Below are 19,559 nucleotides of genomic sequence, written 5' to 3'. Positions count from 1 at the left end.
ACATGACACACATGTCACATGGACCCACATGACTCACATGGACCCACATGACTCACATGGACCCATATGACTCACATGGACACACATGACTCACATGGACACACATGACTCACATGGACACGTCACATGGACACATGACTCACATGGACACATGACACACAGACTTGCACATGACTCATGCATGACCCACATGACACACATGGACACACGGACACACAGACTTGCATCAAAATAGAGCTTGTTAGAATGTCATCCAGTTTCTAGAAAAGTCTTTGATCCTCACTTTTATTTTGAATGAAAACCTAGTTGATTACATTTGGCCTCATTTAGAATACTTTAAAGCCAATTCAGGCTGAGTAAGGTAAAAATACTTTTATGAATATATATTTTTTTGCACGATTTCGTGCGATATGTGAGGGAACAATTTGTTAATGCATGTAAGACTGCCTATGTGCATGTTATTTAAAATGGGATGAGACAAATGCATGGAGCACAAGGACCCAGACCCTAGCTATTATGGTTATTCCATTGCCCTCATACATACTGTTTACATTTCAACAACGTACACGGCTGTTGATGGGAACTATTCTGTGTTTGTTGTAAGTCCTGTGGGATTGCTATGTTACCACTACACACATTGAATCTGCTTACCAAACTCTCCCAGTGCCAGAACTGATAGACTAGAGTGGTCATCATTTCAGTAGGTTTTAGTATTATTCACTAAGCCTATTAGACAGGAATAACTCTCACTTAACTTGGGTTTCACTGACCTTGGGTATGAATGTTCAGTCTTGTGATTTTTTGAAGGATTAATTAACAGATATAGATTAAAACATATACGTTACTGGTGAAGTATTTGATATTTTGCATACATATAATATAATGATATACAATATCTTCTTATGTTATAATCCTGGTTATGTTAGAAAATGCTAACTAAAAATGAGTTCTTATGAACAAGAACCTGATTGTTCGTCCTCTCAATATTTGTACATCTTGCACACTTATCAAGCATTTTAAGATTTATGAAATACTCTAGCCTTTTGTGATCAATGTGATAATTTTTCATCAATTATTTATTTTCTTTGGCTATGCATATAATATGTAATATTCTATCTGATCATTTAGAAGAAAAAAACATAAAATTGTAGTTTTACTTTCTATGTTTAATGTCTTGTTTCTTATTCACAAGTTTTATATATGTAAGATTATATACTGAAATAAACTTTGTAAATTTCACTTTGAACTGTAACTTGTTGGTGATAAGTTTATCATGTCTGTAATAGAAACCTTTGAAAGCCGTTACTCCACTTGTAACCATGGTAACCCTATTGGAAATCATCATCATCAGTCATAAAACAAGCCATACCTTTTATCTGACAGAATAATTCATTTTAATCCACATAGCAGGATCATAAATATGTGTTAATGAAGCAAATGACATGGAATCACTAACAGTTTGTTTTTAGGAATGTGAAATAATTGGCAGTTAAGGATTTCTGATTACAGCTGGAGGTTAGCATATTACTTGTAACCATGGTAACACAATGTCAAATTATTTATACAAGGCTGGGGATAGAGAACATCATCTGTAGGTTGTGGATTAATAGAGTATTGTTGGAAATAGAAATAGTTGATATTTGGCCCTCACTTGTGATTATTTAAAGAAAGAAAATGATTAGAAAATAAAAACTTTGACACTAACTTGGCAGACCTGTGAAGATCTGGGTTAGAATAGGTTTTCAGTAACCCATGCTTGCCGTAAAAGGCGACTATGCTTGTCGTAAGAGGCGACTAACGGGATCGGGTGGTCAGGCTCGCTGACTTGGTTGATCGATGGCATCATATCGCAATTGCGTGGATTGATGCTCATGATGTCAATCACTGAATTGTCTGGTCCAGACTTGATTATTTACAGACCTCCGTCATATAGCTGGAATATTGCTGAGTGCGACGTAAAACAACAAACAAACAAACAAACAAAACTAACTTGCCAGTGACCTTAGACTGTTACTATGTAAATGCTGATAAGTTGTATGAGAGTTCATTTGTTCAGTTTTCATTTGTTTAAGACATCAGTAGATTGTTAACACTTTACTTACTTTAGTGATGCAGTAATAGTATGTACTTAACAAAGTAGCTACATAATCTGAAGATATTGTGATGCATTTTTGTGGGGTATGCAGGCCATTATCTAGGTTTGTCTGAATGTACTCCAGTATCTCCCTATCATCGCGATTATTTTCGACATTGATGTCTTTTAAACAGTATTTTTGGATTCCATAATTATTTTCCTAACCATTTTTATGCTTATATTAACTGCCAAAAATGCTAACTTATTTTGTTTTTCAGAAAATTTGAATTAATTTTTCTTATACCAAGGTCATTAAATGATTTAATGATTATTGACAGTAGCACAATCTTTGATGTTAAGGGGCTGTTTCATAAGTTTTCCAGATTTGTTCTTTATTTGAAAAACTAAAAGAAAACATTGACAACATAAAACCATATAAATTTTTTGTGATATAGCATCCTTTAATCTAGTTAAGATTATACAAATACCTGTGAAAAAACATAACTAGTCCGTAACTAATATTACCTGGAGACTCATTACACAGCCCCTTATGTGACCTTGACCTTGACCTTGACCTTACTACCAGGATGGCTCTGATGGAGGCAAAGGGCTCAAAGCTACCAGCCCACTAAATTTAGTCTTGTGTGGAGGGGTGTGTATTTTAACAATTTCTGGTTGGGTGTGTCTGTGGGAGAGGTGGACACGAGACTTGATATGTGGCGGCGGGAATTATCCATCACTGGACTTTGTTTTGTGTTACTCTCTAGCTTCTTTTGTTTTTCTTTTATCAAATCATTTGAGTCTCTGTTTTTACTTTTGTCCTAAGTTGCTTGGATTTAGGTGCAATGCAGCAGAGCTGTGGTTTATCCAGACAAGACAATAACATTTTTTATTGCTTCTATGCATGTTTATAGGTTTAAACCACAAACAAGCCAAAACATTTAACTAAATATTTGAAAAGTAAGAATATTGATGTGATAAATATCTCCACATAGAATTGTAGGTTATATACCTTGTATATCTCAGGGCCCGTGAAGATCCGGGGTAGAAAAGGTCTTCAGCAACCCATGCTTGTCGTAAAAGGCAAAATGCTTGTCGTAAGAGGCGACGGGATCGGGTGGTCAGACTCTCTGACTTGGTTGATGCATGTCATCGATCCCATTTGTTCATATTGTCAATCACTGGATTGTCTGGTCTAGATTTGATTACTGACAGACTGCTGTCACATAGCTGGAATATTGCTGAGTACGGCGTTAAACAACGAACAAACAAACAAAGTATATCTCAGTAGGGATTCCAGGCATGAGTTGGCCCCAGTTATTGATGCTTGTCATACAAGGTGACAAAGTGGATCGGGTGGTCAGTGACTTTGTGTATAATTGTACCCCAACAAAGTGGGATGTTGATCAAAGTATCCACCGTGAATATACGCTTTTTCACAGATTAAATTATTTTCAATCAGGATTCAATGAAGTGCGTTATGTTATGAATCAAATAGCAGTGATCCACATGTCTTTGTGATTTAGTCTTGTAAATTTGTTTAAGGACTATATCAGCAGATTTCACAATGTCTAAATAATTTAGTCTTGTTAATTACCGGTGGGTAAATAATCCTGCATGAATCTGGTCTGGGATATTGTCATAAGCTTTTTATTTTTGCCAAAGTTCTGCAAACTCTTTTGGAAATTTCTTGTTTTGATTTCATAGTTTTGCTTACCATTAAATCCTCCACTCTATCAAATCAATTTTAGCTCCCGCAAACTGAATGTTTGTGTGGGCCTGTGACTTGTTGTTCGACCGTCATCCACTCTTCAGTTTGATGCCCATACCAAAAGAGACCTGTGAAGATTCCGGGGTAGAATAGGTCTTCAGCAACCCATGCTTGCCGTAAAAGGTGACTATGCTTGTCGTAAAAGCGACTTACGGGATCGGGTGGCCAGGCTCGCTGACTTGGTTGATGCATGTCATCGATCCCAATTGCGTGGATCGATGCTCATGATATTAATCACTGGATTGTCTGGTCCAGACTCGATTATTTACAGACTGCTGTCATATGGCTGGAATATTGCTGAGTGCGGCTTTAAACAACACACCAACCAACTAACACCAAAAGACATTAAAAAATGGTACTTGTTGTTACCCTGTCTGGCGCTCGACATTTAGGGGCTAAAACAAGAACTGGTCGGCTCAGAGTCAGTATTCTGTGTCTTTGTGGGGTATTCATGTTAAACTGCAGCATGGTGTCTCAGTGAGCTAGCACTATAAATCGGCATCAGTCCAGACTAGTACTAGCAGCCACACACACACACACGGGCATGCACATCGCTCTATAAGTGCAATAATCTTGGACGCAATTTTACCCCACCTCACCTCATCCACTCTTCATGGGCCTTTACAATTCTCTGAAACTGTGTGGCAGCCATGTTGATATCCTACCTTGACATTTTACTCAATGCATCACTCTGTAAGTGGGTGAGTGAGTTGGGTTTGAACATGCTTTAAACATGCTTTAAATGGTATTCCAGTTACATCATGGCATGGCAGCTTGATTTGGGAGTAAAGCCCGAAGTGATGCAAGGGGTTAGACGTTTACCACTTTGGTGAAACCCATGAGCATGGGTATGGTGCTGACAAACCTAGAAACATAATCTGGGAAGCTTGGATTTGAACCCACGATAATAGATTTATGGTGTGCACCACAGTGGCCATATTGAAAATGTTGTTTAGCCCAGATACTAAGTCATTTGTACAGTTGCTTTATCCCGGAGATATTGCCAATACAACGTTAAAAAAAGAAATCAAATTCAATGGGACCAGCAGTTTACCCTTTTTGAGTGATAACATGTGTTTTACATTTCTATTTCACCGGGGTCAGTGGCATTGCCTAGTGGTTAAAGCGATCGCTCGCCATGCCAAAGAACCGGGTTCTATTTCCCACATGGGTGCAAGGTGTGAAGCCCATTTCTGGTGTACTGGAATGTTCCAAGTTGAAATAATTTCTGAATCATTTAGCATTTAGATAGTTAAACCACCCCTACCCAATAAGGTTTTCCTCTGTCAAACAAGATTCATTTTATCTTTATTAGTGAAAGTGTCATGAAAAAGAAGATGTTAACTTATTTTAATTTTGTATTTGGGGGCACGGGTGGGCCAGTCGTCTAAGGTTGAGCAATTCGATGTGCAGAGTTGCGTCCCTTGGGTACGCCAGAAACCAATGATTGTGGGTTCGAATCACGGTTCGCCCCGATTATGTTTCTAGGTTTGTCAGCACCATACCCGTGCTCATTGGTTTCACCGAAGTAGTAAACGTCTGAGACCTGCATCACATCGGGCTTTCCTCCTACATTAAGCTGACACGCCGTGATATGACTAGAATAATGTTAAAAGCAGCGTTAAACCAAACTCACTCACTCAAAATTTTGTATTTCAAATTCAAAATGTTGCAAATACCTTATATTAAGGTGAGCTACTGAGCTTTATGGCACCATTCCTGTGATAAATTATAACGTAATGTTTCTAACACTAAACAGCTATGCTCTGAGTTTCTATGTAGTATAAATGCTGTATGTTCAGACTGATGCTTCTCAGATCCATGTTTTGATATTTATTTAAATTACGTTCATCTCACTTTTAGAAATTATTATTGTCACATAGCATGCAGTTGGTCACTTAAATATCTTCTGTATTGTTTGTTTTTATGAATCAAAGGAAGCTTTGATACTGGCTTACAAAACTTACAAAACTTTCAACGATTCTGTTATTTTCTTTCTTCATGCACCATTCATTATAAAGGGGCAAGGAAAAAACTATAGCCGTCTAGACGAAAGTTCTTTTAGAATTCTGGAGGTAAATATACAAACAAACGAAGATTATTATTTCATTTACATACATTCTGTCTTTCTTTTCCTTCATGCCACTTATTATTAAGGGTCAAGGAAAAAACTATAGCCGTCTTATTCAAGACTGCTCTAGTTATGGGACGTTTCAGGGCGGTCTACAGGTGAGATGGAGCATAGCTGTGATAACGTTGCCCTCAAAACACTGAAACTCTGGAATTTGAATGGGCTTACGTTTTTGCAGCTAGATTTATTACTAGATCCTTGGTTTCTAGATTTGATTCTGTTCTTTCGACTGTGATGGTGAGGTACTGTGTGTAGCAGCACCTTTATTTCCGTTGGGTTTCGTTCCTCTCTCGGCTTTATGTTTTGGTTTATTTAGTTTCAGCAGTAGCAGAGATGAGGATTGTGTCTCAGACTGGCGCTTCGGGGTTGGCCATCAGGATGAGGGGATGACAGGTTAACTATCAGTTTTAGGGTCAGGAATAGGGGCCTGCTTGATTAATTGTCAGGATTAAGGGCTGACAGGTATCGAGATTAAGGTCTGACAGGTATCGGGATTAAGGTCTGACAGGTATCGGGATTAAGGTCTGACAGGTTTCGGGATTAAGGGCTGAAAGGTATCAGGATTAAAGGCTGACAGGTATCAGGATTAAGGGCTGACAGGTATCGGGATTAAGGGCTGAAAGGTATCGGGATTAAAGGCTGACAGGTATCAGGATTAAGGGCTGACAGGTATCGGGATTAAGGTCTGACAGGTATCGGGATTCAGGTCTGACAGGTATCGGCATTCAGGTCTGACAGGTATAGTGATTAAGGTCTGACAGGTATCGGGATTCAGGTCTGACAGGTATCTGGATTAAGGTCTGACAGGTTTCGGGATTAAGGGCTGAAAGGTATCAGGATTAAAGGCTGACAGGTATCAGGATTAAGGGCTGACAGGTATCGGGATTAAGGGCTGAAAGGTATCGGGATTAAAGGCTGACAGGTATCAGGATTAAGGGCTGACAGGTATCGGGATTAAGGTCTGACAGGTATCGGGATTAAGGTCTGACAGGTATCGGGATTAAGGGCTGACATGTATCGGGATTAAGGGCTGACAGGTATAGGGATTAAGGGCTGACAGGTATCGGGATTAAGGGCTGACAGGTATCGGGATTAAGGGCTGACAGGTATCAGGATTAAGGGCTGACAGGTATCGGGATTAAGGGCTGACAGTTATCAGGATTAGGGGCTGACAGGTATCAGGATTAAGGGCTTACAGTTAAGTGTCTATATTAAGTGCTTACAGTTCGGTATCAGGATTAAGGGCTTACAGTTAGGTATCAGAAATAAGGGCCTACAGTTAGGTGTCGGGATTAAGGGCTTACAGTTAGGTATGGGCATTAAGGGCTTACAGTTAGGTATCAGGATTAAGGGCTGACAGTCAGGTGTCAGGATTAAGGGCTTACAGTTAGGTGTCACAATTGCGGGCTTACAGTTAGGTATCAGGATTAACGACTGACAGTTTGGTATCAAAATTAAGAGCCGACAGGGATGTTGAAGTATCAGGATTAAGGAATGTCAGGCTGCTTGTGGGGATGACAGGCTACATTAAGGGGTGACAGTTAGGTATCAGGATTAAGGGCTTACAGTTAGGTATCAGGATTAAGGGCTTACAGTTAGGTGTTTACAGTTAATTGATTAACCATCAGGATTAAGGTTTAACCAGATTAATCACCAGGATTTACTGTTATGATTAAGGGTTAACTGGCTATTATTATTAAACTGAATCTCATGTTTAGGTTTTGCTTGTCTTAAAATATTAATATATATTTCTTAGCAATCAAAATGCTCCAAGTATCCCCTCTTCTACTATAGGACTATTTTTTTAAATATAGGAAATAATGATTTATTTACAAAACTTTAACCAATGTTTGGAAAAATGACAATCTTTTAAAACAATTTTGTTCTATTTCACAAACATTACATCAAGATTTCTAACTTAAATATTCACAAACATGTATATATATGACTTGAGGGATAGCTGTCTTAATCATGTTCATAACATAATGTTATCTTATTTTCAGGACAAAATAATATCCTTTGTCATTTTGTGGAACATTGCTAGATTTATGGTTTATACAAGAACCTGGTACAAAGGATAATTTAATTACAAAACATTTACTCAACATGAATCTGCTTCAAGGTGAATACACAATCTACAATAAAAGCCCCAATAATAATAAAGTTTTTGTGATTGAAGGCTGGCACTTATGTTTCATGTTTTTCAGGCCTTTGAAACTTCTACAAAATTTAGTGTCTGCACTCTTTTTAAACCTCAATTTCACACTTTTGTTACACATGGTTTCCATGACAATGAGATGACCAAAGATCCGGAATGAGATAATCCGAACTTGGATCCATTTTGAAAAATGTATCTTTCTTAATTTTGTTTGTTTAGTTTTGGAATTTTGAATTTCTATCTATTCATTATCTAGAAAGTGAAATATGACAATAACATTTGTTTGATTTGTAAAGGAATCTTCCCAGGAAATTAGCAGTACAAAAAGTTCTTTTTTTTAAATTCATTATGAATTTTATGCATGGTAGAAATATAAGTGAACTATTCTGTTAAAAAAGTTCTGTATCATTGTAAATTAGGTACTGATAGTGTGGATGTTAGCAGTCGATGGAAGCGGTTTGTTTGCAGTACTCTGTATGTTGTCATGGTAATAGGGTTGATAGTGTCGTCATGGTAACAGTAAAGTGGCGTCGTGGTAACAGACTGTTTTGTCATGCTACAGGATCTAGCCTCAGACTCATCTTTGCTATTTGCTGACCATCTGGCCGTGTTATTGTGCACGATTATGCATTGTTGCACTGCATGAGTGTGGAAGCATGCGTTGTCTGCACATCTGGTAATACACAAGTCACAATTGAAAAAATAACCGAGAAACTTCCAATGGTGCTGTGTTACTGGTGACATCATCTCAAATTATTACGGCTTTTGAAATGCAGTTTATAAAAATTGAATGTCATTGTTTGAAGACTTCTTACTTCATGCAATGGGTATGTTACTTGTATGAGAATGTCAGCATATTCACGTGTGGGATAGGGATATTGAAACAATCTTATGATTTTGCATGGGGCCTTTGATTTGCACTTATTGATGAAATGATTGTCCTTGAACTTTCCCTTTCACCTCTGAATTCTGTTTCCTGCACTTCACTATAACACAGAATGGATGTGTCCTGACCTTGGCGTTATAATGGAGATTTCTTTTTTCCACACTTCCTAGTCTGTGTTTTTGCATGAAGTTGATTATGGGCAGGATAGTCTCCAGTTTGATACACACATGACAAATCTTTATTATAAAAATATGTAAGAAATCCGCTGGTGTTGAATCTGTCATATTCTGTAACAGGAGGCACAGGTCGCCCAGTAGTCTGGGGTGCAGAGTTGCATCCCTTAGTCGTGCTAGGATTTGCTGATCATAGGTTCAATGCCTAGATTCACCCTGATCCCTTGGGTTGTCAGCACCATGCATGTAAATGTCTACGATCAGCCACACTTTGGGCTTTCTTCCCACGTGAAGCTGACAAGTCGTGATGTAGTTGAATACTGTTAAAAGCAATGTTAAGCTCTCTCACTGTCTCGGGGCCACGGGTTGCCCAGTCATCTAAGGCGCAGCGATTCGCTGTGCAGAGTTGCATCCCTTGGGCATGCCAGAAACCTATGAATGTGGGTTGGAATCCCGGTTCGCCCCGATTATGTTTCTAGGTTTGTCAGCACCATACCTGTGCTCGTGGGTTTCACCGAAGTGGTAAACGTCTCAGACCTGAATCACTTCGGGCTTTCCTCCCACATTAAGCTGACACGCCGCGATATAACTGGAATACTGTTAAAAGCGGCGTTAAACCCAACTCACTCACTCACTCACTCTCACTGTCTCACTCACTCACTAAGTGTCAAGTTGCACCACTGCCAGTGGAAGTGTCCATTCCGAGCTATGCTGCACATACTTCTCACAACATGTTTTTTGAGACTATATTTTAAGGACATGGTATGATATGGATCCTCTGTGGCCCACTGAAGCTGCTTTATTAAAAAAGTGAAACATACTTTCAGAAACTGTTACAATAAATGTTTTCAGGTGTGTAGTTAGTTGTACCTAGCTTCTGCTTATGACATTCCCCGATGTTAAGATATGGGTACAATGTTTCTGATTTTATAGGTGGACAGGAAATATTTGTTTAACATTAATTGTTTGACCAAAGCTGATATACGAAGGAAATGTAGGTTAAACAGTCCCAGGGTCCTGTTCCTCAAAGCGATCTTAGCGCTACGATGATCGTAAGCCTATGTTAGAGTATTGGACTTACGATCACCTTAGCACTAAGATCGCTTTGAGGAACGGGACCCAGATGTGGTTGCAGATGTTCCCAGGTTGCCATTCATTACTCAGCCCGTGAAGACTTCGAGGTAGAATAGGTCTTCAGCAACCCATGCTTGCCGTTACAGGCGACTATGCTTGTCGTAAAAAGTGACTAACGGGATCGGGTGGTCAGACTCGCTGACTTGGTTGATACATGTCATTGATCCCAATTGCGTGAATCGATGCTCACGATGTCAATCACTGTATTGTCTGGTCCCGACTCGATTATTTTACAGACCGCAGTCATATAGCTGGAATATTGCTGAGTGCGGCGTTAAGCAACAAACAAACAAACAAACAAACAAAAAAACCATTCATTTCTCTACTTGTAAATATCACAAGTCCCAAAAGTGTTACTGATAAACATGGCTGATATTTAGTCATTTGAACGTGATGATGTCGTTAATAACGATAATAACGATAATTACAATTTTGCCATTATGTTTAATTTTGACATTTCCTGTGCACCAGAAGGGCTCCTGTCATACCGTGCCCTTCATGTAAATGCATGTTACTGTCAGCGGAGAGAGTTCTGGTTACCATTTGTCAAAGAAAAATACTCTTTGAATCTTCTGGCCCATGGGAATTTGACGAGGAGAATTTGGTCCATTATGCATGTATTATGATCCATGTGGTGTGACTGATTTAACACAGCTATGAACACCCTGAAGCATGAGTTTGATGATAAACAAGCTGGTGTTTTTGAGTTATACACAACAGGGGTTACTGTGGTGTCTAGTTTGTAGGTCAAGACATTATTAAAACATCAAGAGTTGGTGCACTAGTCCTTTCAGTGAGTGGGGGGCATGGGTGGCACGGGTGGCCCAGTCGTCTAAGGCACTGCAATTCACTGTGCAGAGTTGCGTCCCTTGGGCACGCCAGAAACCTATGACTGTTGGTTCGAATCCCGGTTCGCCCCAATTATGTTTTGGTTTGTCAGCACCATACCTGTGCTCATGGGTTTCACCGAAGTGGTAAACGTCTAAGACCTGCATCACTTCGGGCTTTCCTCCCACATTAAGCTGACACGCCGTGATATAACTGGAATACTGTTAAAAGCGGCGTTAAACCCAACTCACTCACACACATTCAGTGAGTGTAGGACTAAGGAGAGTTTCGCACTGTAGGCCTGATCACATCACGTAAACTTTGGTAAAACGAGAACTGGTGGTCAGGCGATCTGACTTGGTTGATTTATGTCATCTTATCTCAATTACGTAGACCAATGCTCATTATGTAGATCAATGGATTGTCTGGTCCGGTTTACAGACCACCACCATATAGCTGGAATATTGCTGAATGCGGCATTAAACAGCAATCAAATAAAATGTAAGTTTTGATGAGACTAGGAAAGGCTCTGTTCCTTGATACTTATTACTAACTGAAAAGAGAACTATTTCATTTTGGAATATTGGTTGTGAAACTCGGACATTATTTCATTTCATATTTCTCTATCTGCACATTTTTCTCTTGTTTTTGAATAAATATTCTTTTTCAGACATGACCTAGTTTATTATATACCCGGTATTTATTTGCAATGTTTACATTAAATTTTGCCAGGGAAGTACTACAATAATGCTTTATACACCCATTTCATTTGTTATCACGACATGCCATATGATGCCTCCTGTGTCAAGGTCATCTCTTTATGTTAACCTTGACCTTGACCTAAACCCTTTTTAATCTGAATACACTCTTGATATTTCAACATTTAGCTGAAAATTGACTTGGCAGCATTGCTGAGTGCGGTGTTAAATAAAAAATACCCCAAAAAACAAACTAACATTGTAAGAAACACTTTTTCTTTTTCTTTTGACATTCCTTTACGGGGTCACTTAAAGTGTTTTTGTTTTTTCAAATGTTATTCACCTCCTCGTACCTTAGTTTTAGAAACATATGAAGTGTTAAAACAGCGTTACAAACTAACAGTTTTAGTCCACTAATCCTTATAATGATAACATATAGCAAAACCCTTAAAAATAGCAAAATTCTCCTTGTCCTTATCATACCATAACTATGAGGCAGTTTGGCAAGGACTATAGGACCAGTGCCAGTTTCTAATGATGGTTTACACAAAGAAGCCTTCAAAATCAGTCAAGGTTTCCCAGGGACCAGCAACATGATGGGTTCACTGCCGAGAGAATTGTTTTGTGTGAAGGCGTGAGAATGTGATGGTATGTTTATACCAAGGGTTGGTGTTGCAGGGCGGACGGCGCAAGGCCCAGCCCTACCAGCCGTACAACCGCAAGGAGAGGACAGCCGAACACTCGTACCAGCTGTCACGATGGACGCCATACCTCAAGGACATTTTAGAGGTAGGCACACAGAGTCAGGCCTAAAGTGGGATTTTGTGCCAGATAGCCCGAGCTCCTTCTGATCCAGACCCAAGTTTCTCATGTACGGGTGGCCCAGTCGTCTAAGTCGCCACGATTCGCTGTGCAGAGTTGCGTCCCTTGGACACACCAGAAACCAATGATTGTGGGTTCAAATCTCGGTTCGCCCCGGTTATGTTTCTAGGTTTGTCAGCACCATACCCGTAGTCGTGGGTTTCACCGAAGTGGTAGAGGTCTGTGACTTGCATCACTCTGGGCTTTCCTCCCACATTAAGCTGACACGCTGTGATATAACTGGAATAATGTTAAAAGCGGCGTTAAACCCAACTCACTCAATCATCTATTCCTGGAAGAGTCATAGGATTATGAAAACTTATACCGCCTGGATGCGCTATGTCCATGTGTTTGTCAAGCTGTTATTCTTAATGACCCCGCATGTACAACATGCTGAGGTTAGATGATTTGATTCAGACAAGAGGGGAGCCCTTGAGGAGGGCACTAATCTAAACATCAATTTTTCCCAAAGTCACCTAAAGTTATGATGCTGAATGATATGATTAGCCTTAGGAAGTAAAAAATCCATGTCACTATGACCTGTTTGATCTAAACTCCAAACATTGCTAACCAATGCTTATATATGCACAAGGTTCAGTTGTGGCCACAACCATCAGTGTGTGGAGCTTACAATGCCGGCAGTTTGGCAGAAGAATGATAAAATGTGGAACCTATATTATCATGATTATGAAATATACTTCTCAAAAGAAGTTAAGGAGCACCTGATTCTTTCATATTACTACATCATGCCATGTAATGTTAAAGAATCGGATGTTTTGCTTAGTATTACAGTTATTATGGAGCAGTTCTACAAATTTGATCATTATAATTGGGTGAGATAATAGTGTTCCATGAAAGCAAGGGGAGATTTTGACATAATATTTAATAAGTTCCTCATGGCTGTTCCTTTGACTGGCTGCTCCACCTCCGTGGTCTAGTGGTAGAGCTTCCTCCCAGAGAGCGGAAGGTCCGGGGTTCGATCCCCGGCCGCGTCATACCTTAAGACGTTAAAAGATGGTACTTGTTGTTACCCTGTCTGGCGCTCAGCATTAAGGGGCTAAAACAAGGACTGACAAGTCTGAGTGGGGTATTCATGTTAAACTGCAGCATGGTATCTCAATGCTAGCACTATAAATCGGCATCAGTCCGGAATAGTACAAGCAGCCACACAAACACACACACGTAAATGCACGTCACTATATACATGATATAAGTGCAATAATCTTGAATGCTACGTAAAACCCCATTTCACCTCACCACCTCCTTTGACTACAAGTGGTTTTGTAAATATGACCAGATTTACAAATGTCCATCTGTTCCACCATCCTTGACAGGCTAATGCCATGAAGGATGGGCAAGATTAAAAAAAAGTTACTTATCCTATGGACAGGCCACATTTTTCTTCCAAGTTCTGACAACTACCTACACTAGTTATGGAGATCTAGTTATAATTGCAACAGACAAAAATGATCCTTTGAACAGGGCTGGTAAGATTTTCATGTAGCCAGTCCTGAGGTCTGGGGAATGTTTTGACTGACAAGTTTGCAGCTCTAGTATAACCAGGTAAGATCATCACCTGGAGCAGATGTTCACACTGTTGTTACTGTTGCTATAGGATGCGATAGATGAGAAGCTGGACGGGAAACACTTCACCTTTCTGTCCGGGGGCGTGTCACGGTCTGCCATGTCTGCTCGAAGGTAATGTCTCCTCTTGCAACGCTTACAGAGAGTTGTCTTGTAAACAGCATTGAAACTGACCCTTATTGATTACAATGGTATTTAGGATGAGACTTCAATTAAGAATTGACTTAAGATGGATATATGCAAAGTGTGCATGTTATATTTTACATATACAGTGATCCCTCGCTACAACGCTACCTTGTAGGTCGTAGGTGGTAGATGACCAACAAAACAGTATACATGCTCTGCTCTGTATTATGCAAGAAATATTGAAATCAATTCTTATAAATAAAATAAATCAACAATAATAAATTCACAGACTGCTTATTTAATCATTAACACACTAAAGTGTATGCCACGATTCACTGACATCAATCTTTGCAGTAACGTAACACAAGCCTCCCAAAGTAGGCATGGCCAAATATTTTAGATTTATGGTAACAAAACCACAAAAAAATATTGCTTCATTGCTCAATTAAATGCCATGGAATCACATGCACTTTATTTGTAAATGGAAGACTCTATACTGGTTTCTTGTCTTCCAGTGTTCCAAGCGCGCGATATGGCCACTGGCACAAGGAGAAGGGTCAGTCAAGTGCTCGGAGCGGACCTCGACTCATGGTCTTCATCATGGGGGGGATGACGTACTCGGAGATGCGGTGTGCATACGAAGTCACACAGTCAGTCAAGAACTGGGAAGTCCTCATAGGTAAGTGAGAATGGCAATGCAGGAAGTCAATGGTTATGCTACAGATAATGGGCTCCCCTAAGCTTTGTATGAACCAAATTTTTCAAGAAACACACAATTGTAATTTTAATTTGGTATTTGTTATTTTAAATATCAATATCAAATAGACAACTTAAAGTGTTGTGATCGTATCATTTGGTGTACCGTCAGTTTTAAATGAGGTAACACAGTGTCTACTCACACAGACATCTTATATTGGTATGACTTCTTTGATAGGCATTTAGAAGTTGGAGTACTAAGTAAGGATAAGAATTTATGGATGAACAACTTCTTTATTACAATTGTAATTGTAATAAAGAAGTTGTTCATCCATAAATTCTTATCCTTACTTATATTGGTATGGTTCATGTTTAAGTTAGGAGAGGATACTTTCTCTCTCTCTTGAACGTACACACTCTCTCACCCGCTCACTGACTCTCACACATACACTCACTCTCTCACACACATTCACACATTCTGTCACCCACTAATTCACTCTCACTCACACACACACACTCTTTCTCTCAAACAAACACACACACACACACACTCTCCCACACCTACCCACAAACACACACCCACTTACTCACATACATAAACAAACACACACACACTCTCTCCCACACCTACCCACAAACACACACCCACTTACTCACATACATAAACAAACACACACACACACACACACACACTCTCCCACACCTACCCACAAACACACACCCACTTACTCACATACATAAACACACACACATACTGTCTCTCTCTCTCTCTCAAACAAACACACAGACACTCTCCCACACCTACCCACAAACACACACCCACTTACTCACATACATAAACACACACACACACTGTCTCTCTCTCTCTCTCAAACAAACACACACACACTCTCCCACACCTACCCACAAACACACACCCACTTACTCACATACATACCGTGTAAACACACTCACACACTGTCTCTCTCTCCCAAACAAACAAACACACACACACTCTTTCTCCCAAACAAACAAACACACACACACTCTCTCTCTCTCCCACAAACACACACGCACTTACTCTCTCACACACTCACTCTCTCACACATTGCCTTCATAGAGCTGGAATAGTACTGGGTGTAGCGTTAAAAAACAATCAAACCCACTCACTAACTCATACCAATCCTGCCATCAAGTCACCCACCCATCAACTCTCTCCCATTCATTCACCCACCACTCAATAATGCATCTTCACTCCCAGGTGCGACGAGTGTGTTGACCCCAGAAGGCTTCCTGAGTGACCTGCGTGACGTCAGCTGCTGAACCGTGCACCCAGTGACCCAGCTGGGACCGCACACCAGGACGTGTGCAAACTGAGGGACCACTAGCCACACTCTTCTAGGGCTCTAGCTGTTATATCCTGCCTGCAAGCATCAGTGGTGCTGTGTAGCTGTGTAGTACCCCAGGGCTACCGTTGGACATTGGCTAACTTCAGACGGGATAACATACATACACAGATTTACGGAACTGAAATGACATGTTTAAACAGTGAAATCTTCGTTAACTCATGCCTAAGAAGGAAGTGCTGTGACCCAGTTGTCTTAGGTGCAGGCTGAGCAGTTGTGTGCCTTAAGCCGGGAAATTTATGATCATGGGTTCGAATCCCAGATTCGCCCTGATTATTATTCTCGGTTTGTCAGCACCATGCCCGTGCTTGTGGGTGTCACCAGATTGGTTAACAGCTGACAAGCCATGATGTAACTGAAGTACAATTCAAAGCAGCATTAAACCCACTCACTCCCTCCTGAGTCTACATTGAAGGTGCAGTGAAACTCGTTAAAACATCTTTATGAAGTTGACATGTTTTGTTTCAGACTATGTTATCTGATGGTTCTGGTCAAATCCAAATATGTTGTGTAATGTAAAATTGAGATTGGCCCAGCCGTCTGAAGCGGCACCATTCACTGTGCAGAGTTGCGTCCCTTGAGCAAACCAGAAACCTATCATCTTTGGTTCGATATCCCGGTTCGCCCCGATTATGTTTCTAGGTTTGTCAGGACCATACCCATGTTTGTGGGTTTCACCAAAGTGGTAAACATTACTTCAGGCTTTCCTCCCACATCAAGCTGACATGCCGTGATATAACTGGAATACTGTTCAAAGCGGCTTTAAACCAAACTCATTCACTCACTCCTTGTCTCAGACTATGATGTCTGGATATATCCCACCCAGGTCCTTGAGGTATCGTATTTGACGTAATAAGTGCCCAGAGGTAACAGGGTTTCACTGTACAAGATGACAACCTGAGTAAGTCTCAGTGAGAAGAAAGTCTGAATTCCCAACCCAAAGATGTCGAAAACTGGAGTCCTGGATTAAAGACAACGGTTCACAAGCTTTATGTCACTGTAGCACAGGCAGAATAGCCAATGATTTCTTACTGTACTTTAACTCTAAAAGTCTTTGAAACATGCACTCTTCTCATTAATTCCAATTTCATATATTCATAATGTTTTACTCAATTTTTAAGGTAATTAGCACCTTAGTGTGTCCATTTATGTTTATGATGTACATATATTATCAATTTACACATTCCCATTTAATATGAACTTCAATATGTATTTTTTCTTATCATGATAACTTCACGCACCCTTAAAACTAGGCTGGGGTCAAGGAAGTCCAAGGCGCTGTCATTAACTGTGCAGAGTTGCGTCCCATGGCCATTCCAGAAACGTTTTATCGTGGGTTCAAATCCCGGTTCAAACTGATTCTGTTTCTAGGTTTGTGAGCACCATACTGTGCTCTGAGTTTCACAGACCTCTGTAAAACAAACCACAAGAAACAAACACGATCCAAGTGGGTATAGCCCTGGTTTTAAGGATTGCCATTCCATGCTGAAGTTGATACGGTAGAAAGTGTTATTATAAGCCAATATGTCCAAACTGTTTTGACTAGATGTCAACACATCCATCAAGTAATGGGTGGTGGGGTAGCCTACTGGTTGAAGCGTTTGCTCGTCAAGCCGAAGCCCCGGGTTCAATTCCCGACATGGGTACAATGTGTGAAGCCCATTTCTGGTATCCCCTGTCACTCACTTACTCCATCAAGTAAAATGGAACCCTGTTAGTCTGGATCCTGCTCCTTCAGGACAGTTGTAGTCATCTACATACATGTTAAGGGGTTACTGGAAGTTTGCTAATCGGAACAGTTCAACTGGAGAGGGTACAGTTCGGAGGTAACTGTTTTGAAATTTGAGGTAATCTCACTGTATTTGAAACCTCTTATTTTAATTTGGAAGTGAACGCCAGCAGGAATCACATATTCTTCAATGGCATGGTAGAATCCCTGATAATAGGGTTTGACTTACTTTGCATGTTGTGATGGGTTTTGCCTGGGAGTTAACATTCCCATCTTCTAGACAGACAGGATATTCTGATGTGTAGTAGGCATAGTAAGATGTCTATGAACATTTGATGTTAGGCCAGTTCAGAAATATTTTTGTTTCTCGTGACTTTTTCCAAATTGATGTTAGAGGGAGGGATGATTAATATTTTTTAATGTATTTTTGAGTAGTTACAAATCCATGTAAGTAAACATAACCTTTTGTTGACATGGAATTCGAGATGGACACAAGGGCAATGGAAGGCATGGAGAGTGCAATAAGTTAGAATCTCCTGCTTAAATGAAATTTCATTGGAAAATGTATTCTTAACAATGTTTGAGAAAGATGGGAATCTGAGAAACAAGAATATTTTTGAACAATTTTCTTCAAGAGACTGATCTACGGGCATAGAAGTGACAAGTAGCATGTTGTAGCTCCGATCAATTATTACCCAAAGCTTTTACTTCAGGTTCTGAAGTATTGTGTATCTATGGTAACTGTTTTCATGAATACAAAGTATTATTATTTTGTACGTTTACTGTCAGGTTGTTGAAGAATGTTATATCCAATTCCTTGATGTGATGAGTTGGCACAATGGCAGGTAGGTTGTTGCGAGTAGATAGTGCCGAGGTTGTATGTATTTGTTACATGTACAACATTGTACAACATTGTACAACAGCATTCTATCCTTGATTGTACGGTATATGTATACATGTATATTTAGTCCAGGCTGAGATAATGTCTCAATATATCCTGTGTAGGAGAAACTTTTTTCCCGTAGTATTTCACTTTTGATCAAGGAAGGAAAGACAAAATTGGTTTTAGATTTAAGGGAATATAATAACTTACTGTGATATAACTGAAAGACTGTTCAAAGCAGCGTTAAACCCAACTCTCTAACTCACTTACTATAAATATTTGTCTTTGACCGACATTTTACACTAAAGACAACAAAATTAGACAATTTTTGAAAGAATTCTGTTGTACACTGTAGAATATTTGTGTAGATAGGTATTCCATTATGTACTGACATGTGCAATACAATTTCTGTGATTCTAGTCTGATAAAGACTAACACCCTT

General features: G+C 39.8%; 1 protein-coding gene across 1 annotated transcript in view; it reads left to right on the top strand.

Moving 5' to 3' along the window:
- LOC139459757 (syntaxin-binding protein 1-like) overlaps nucleotides 1-18,551 on the top strand; it is a 35,293-nt gene extending 16,742 nt beyond the window's left edge. The window contains exons 13-18 of the mRNA XM_071241419.1: nucleotides 2,661-2,726; nucleotides 6,003-6,074; nucleotides 12,532-12,642; nucleotides 14,330-14,412; nucleotides 14,940-15,103; nucleotides 16,361-18,551. Of these exons, the coding sequence (XP_071097520.1) occupies nucleotides 2,661-2,726; nucleotides 6,003-6,074; nucleotides 12,532-12,642; nucleotides 14,330-14,412; nucleotides 14,940-15,103; nucleotides 16,361-16,422 (558 nt within the window). The 3' untranslated portion in view covers nucleotides 16,423-18,551. The remainder of the gene's footprint in view (nucleotides 1-2,660; nucleotides 2,727-6,002; nucleotides 6,075-12,531; nucleotides 12,643-14,329; nucleotides 14,413-14,939; nucleotides 15,104-16,360) is intronic.
- The last annotated feature ends 1,008 nt before the right edge of the window (nucleotides 18,552-19,559 follow it).

Source organism: Haliotis cracherodii, unplaced genomic scaffold (genome assembly GCF_022045235.1).
Source record: "Haliotis cracherodii isolate W230 unplaced genomic scaffold, xgHalCrac1.p SCAF_13, whole genome shotgun sequence".
NCBI lineage: Eukaryota > Metazoa > Mollusca > Gastropoda > Lepetellida > Haliotidae > Haliotis > Haliotis cracherodii.
This window is presented reverse-complemented; position numbering and strand designations above follow the sequence as displayed.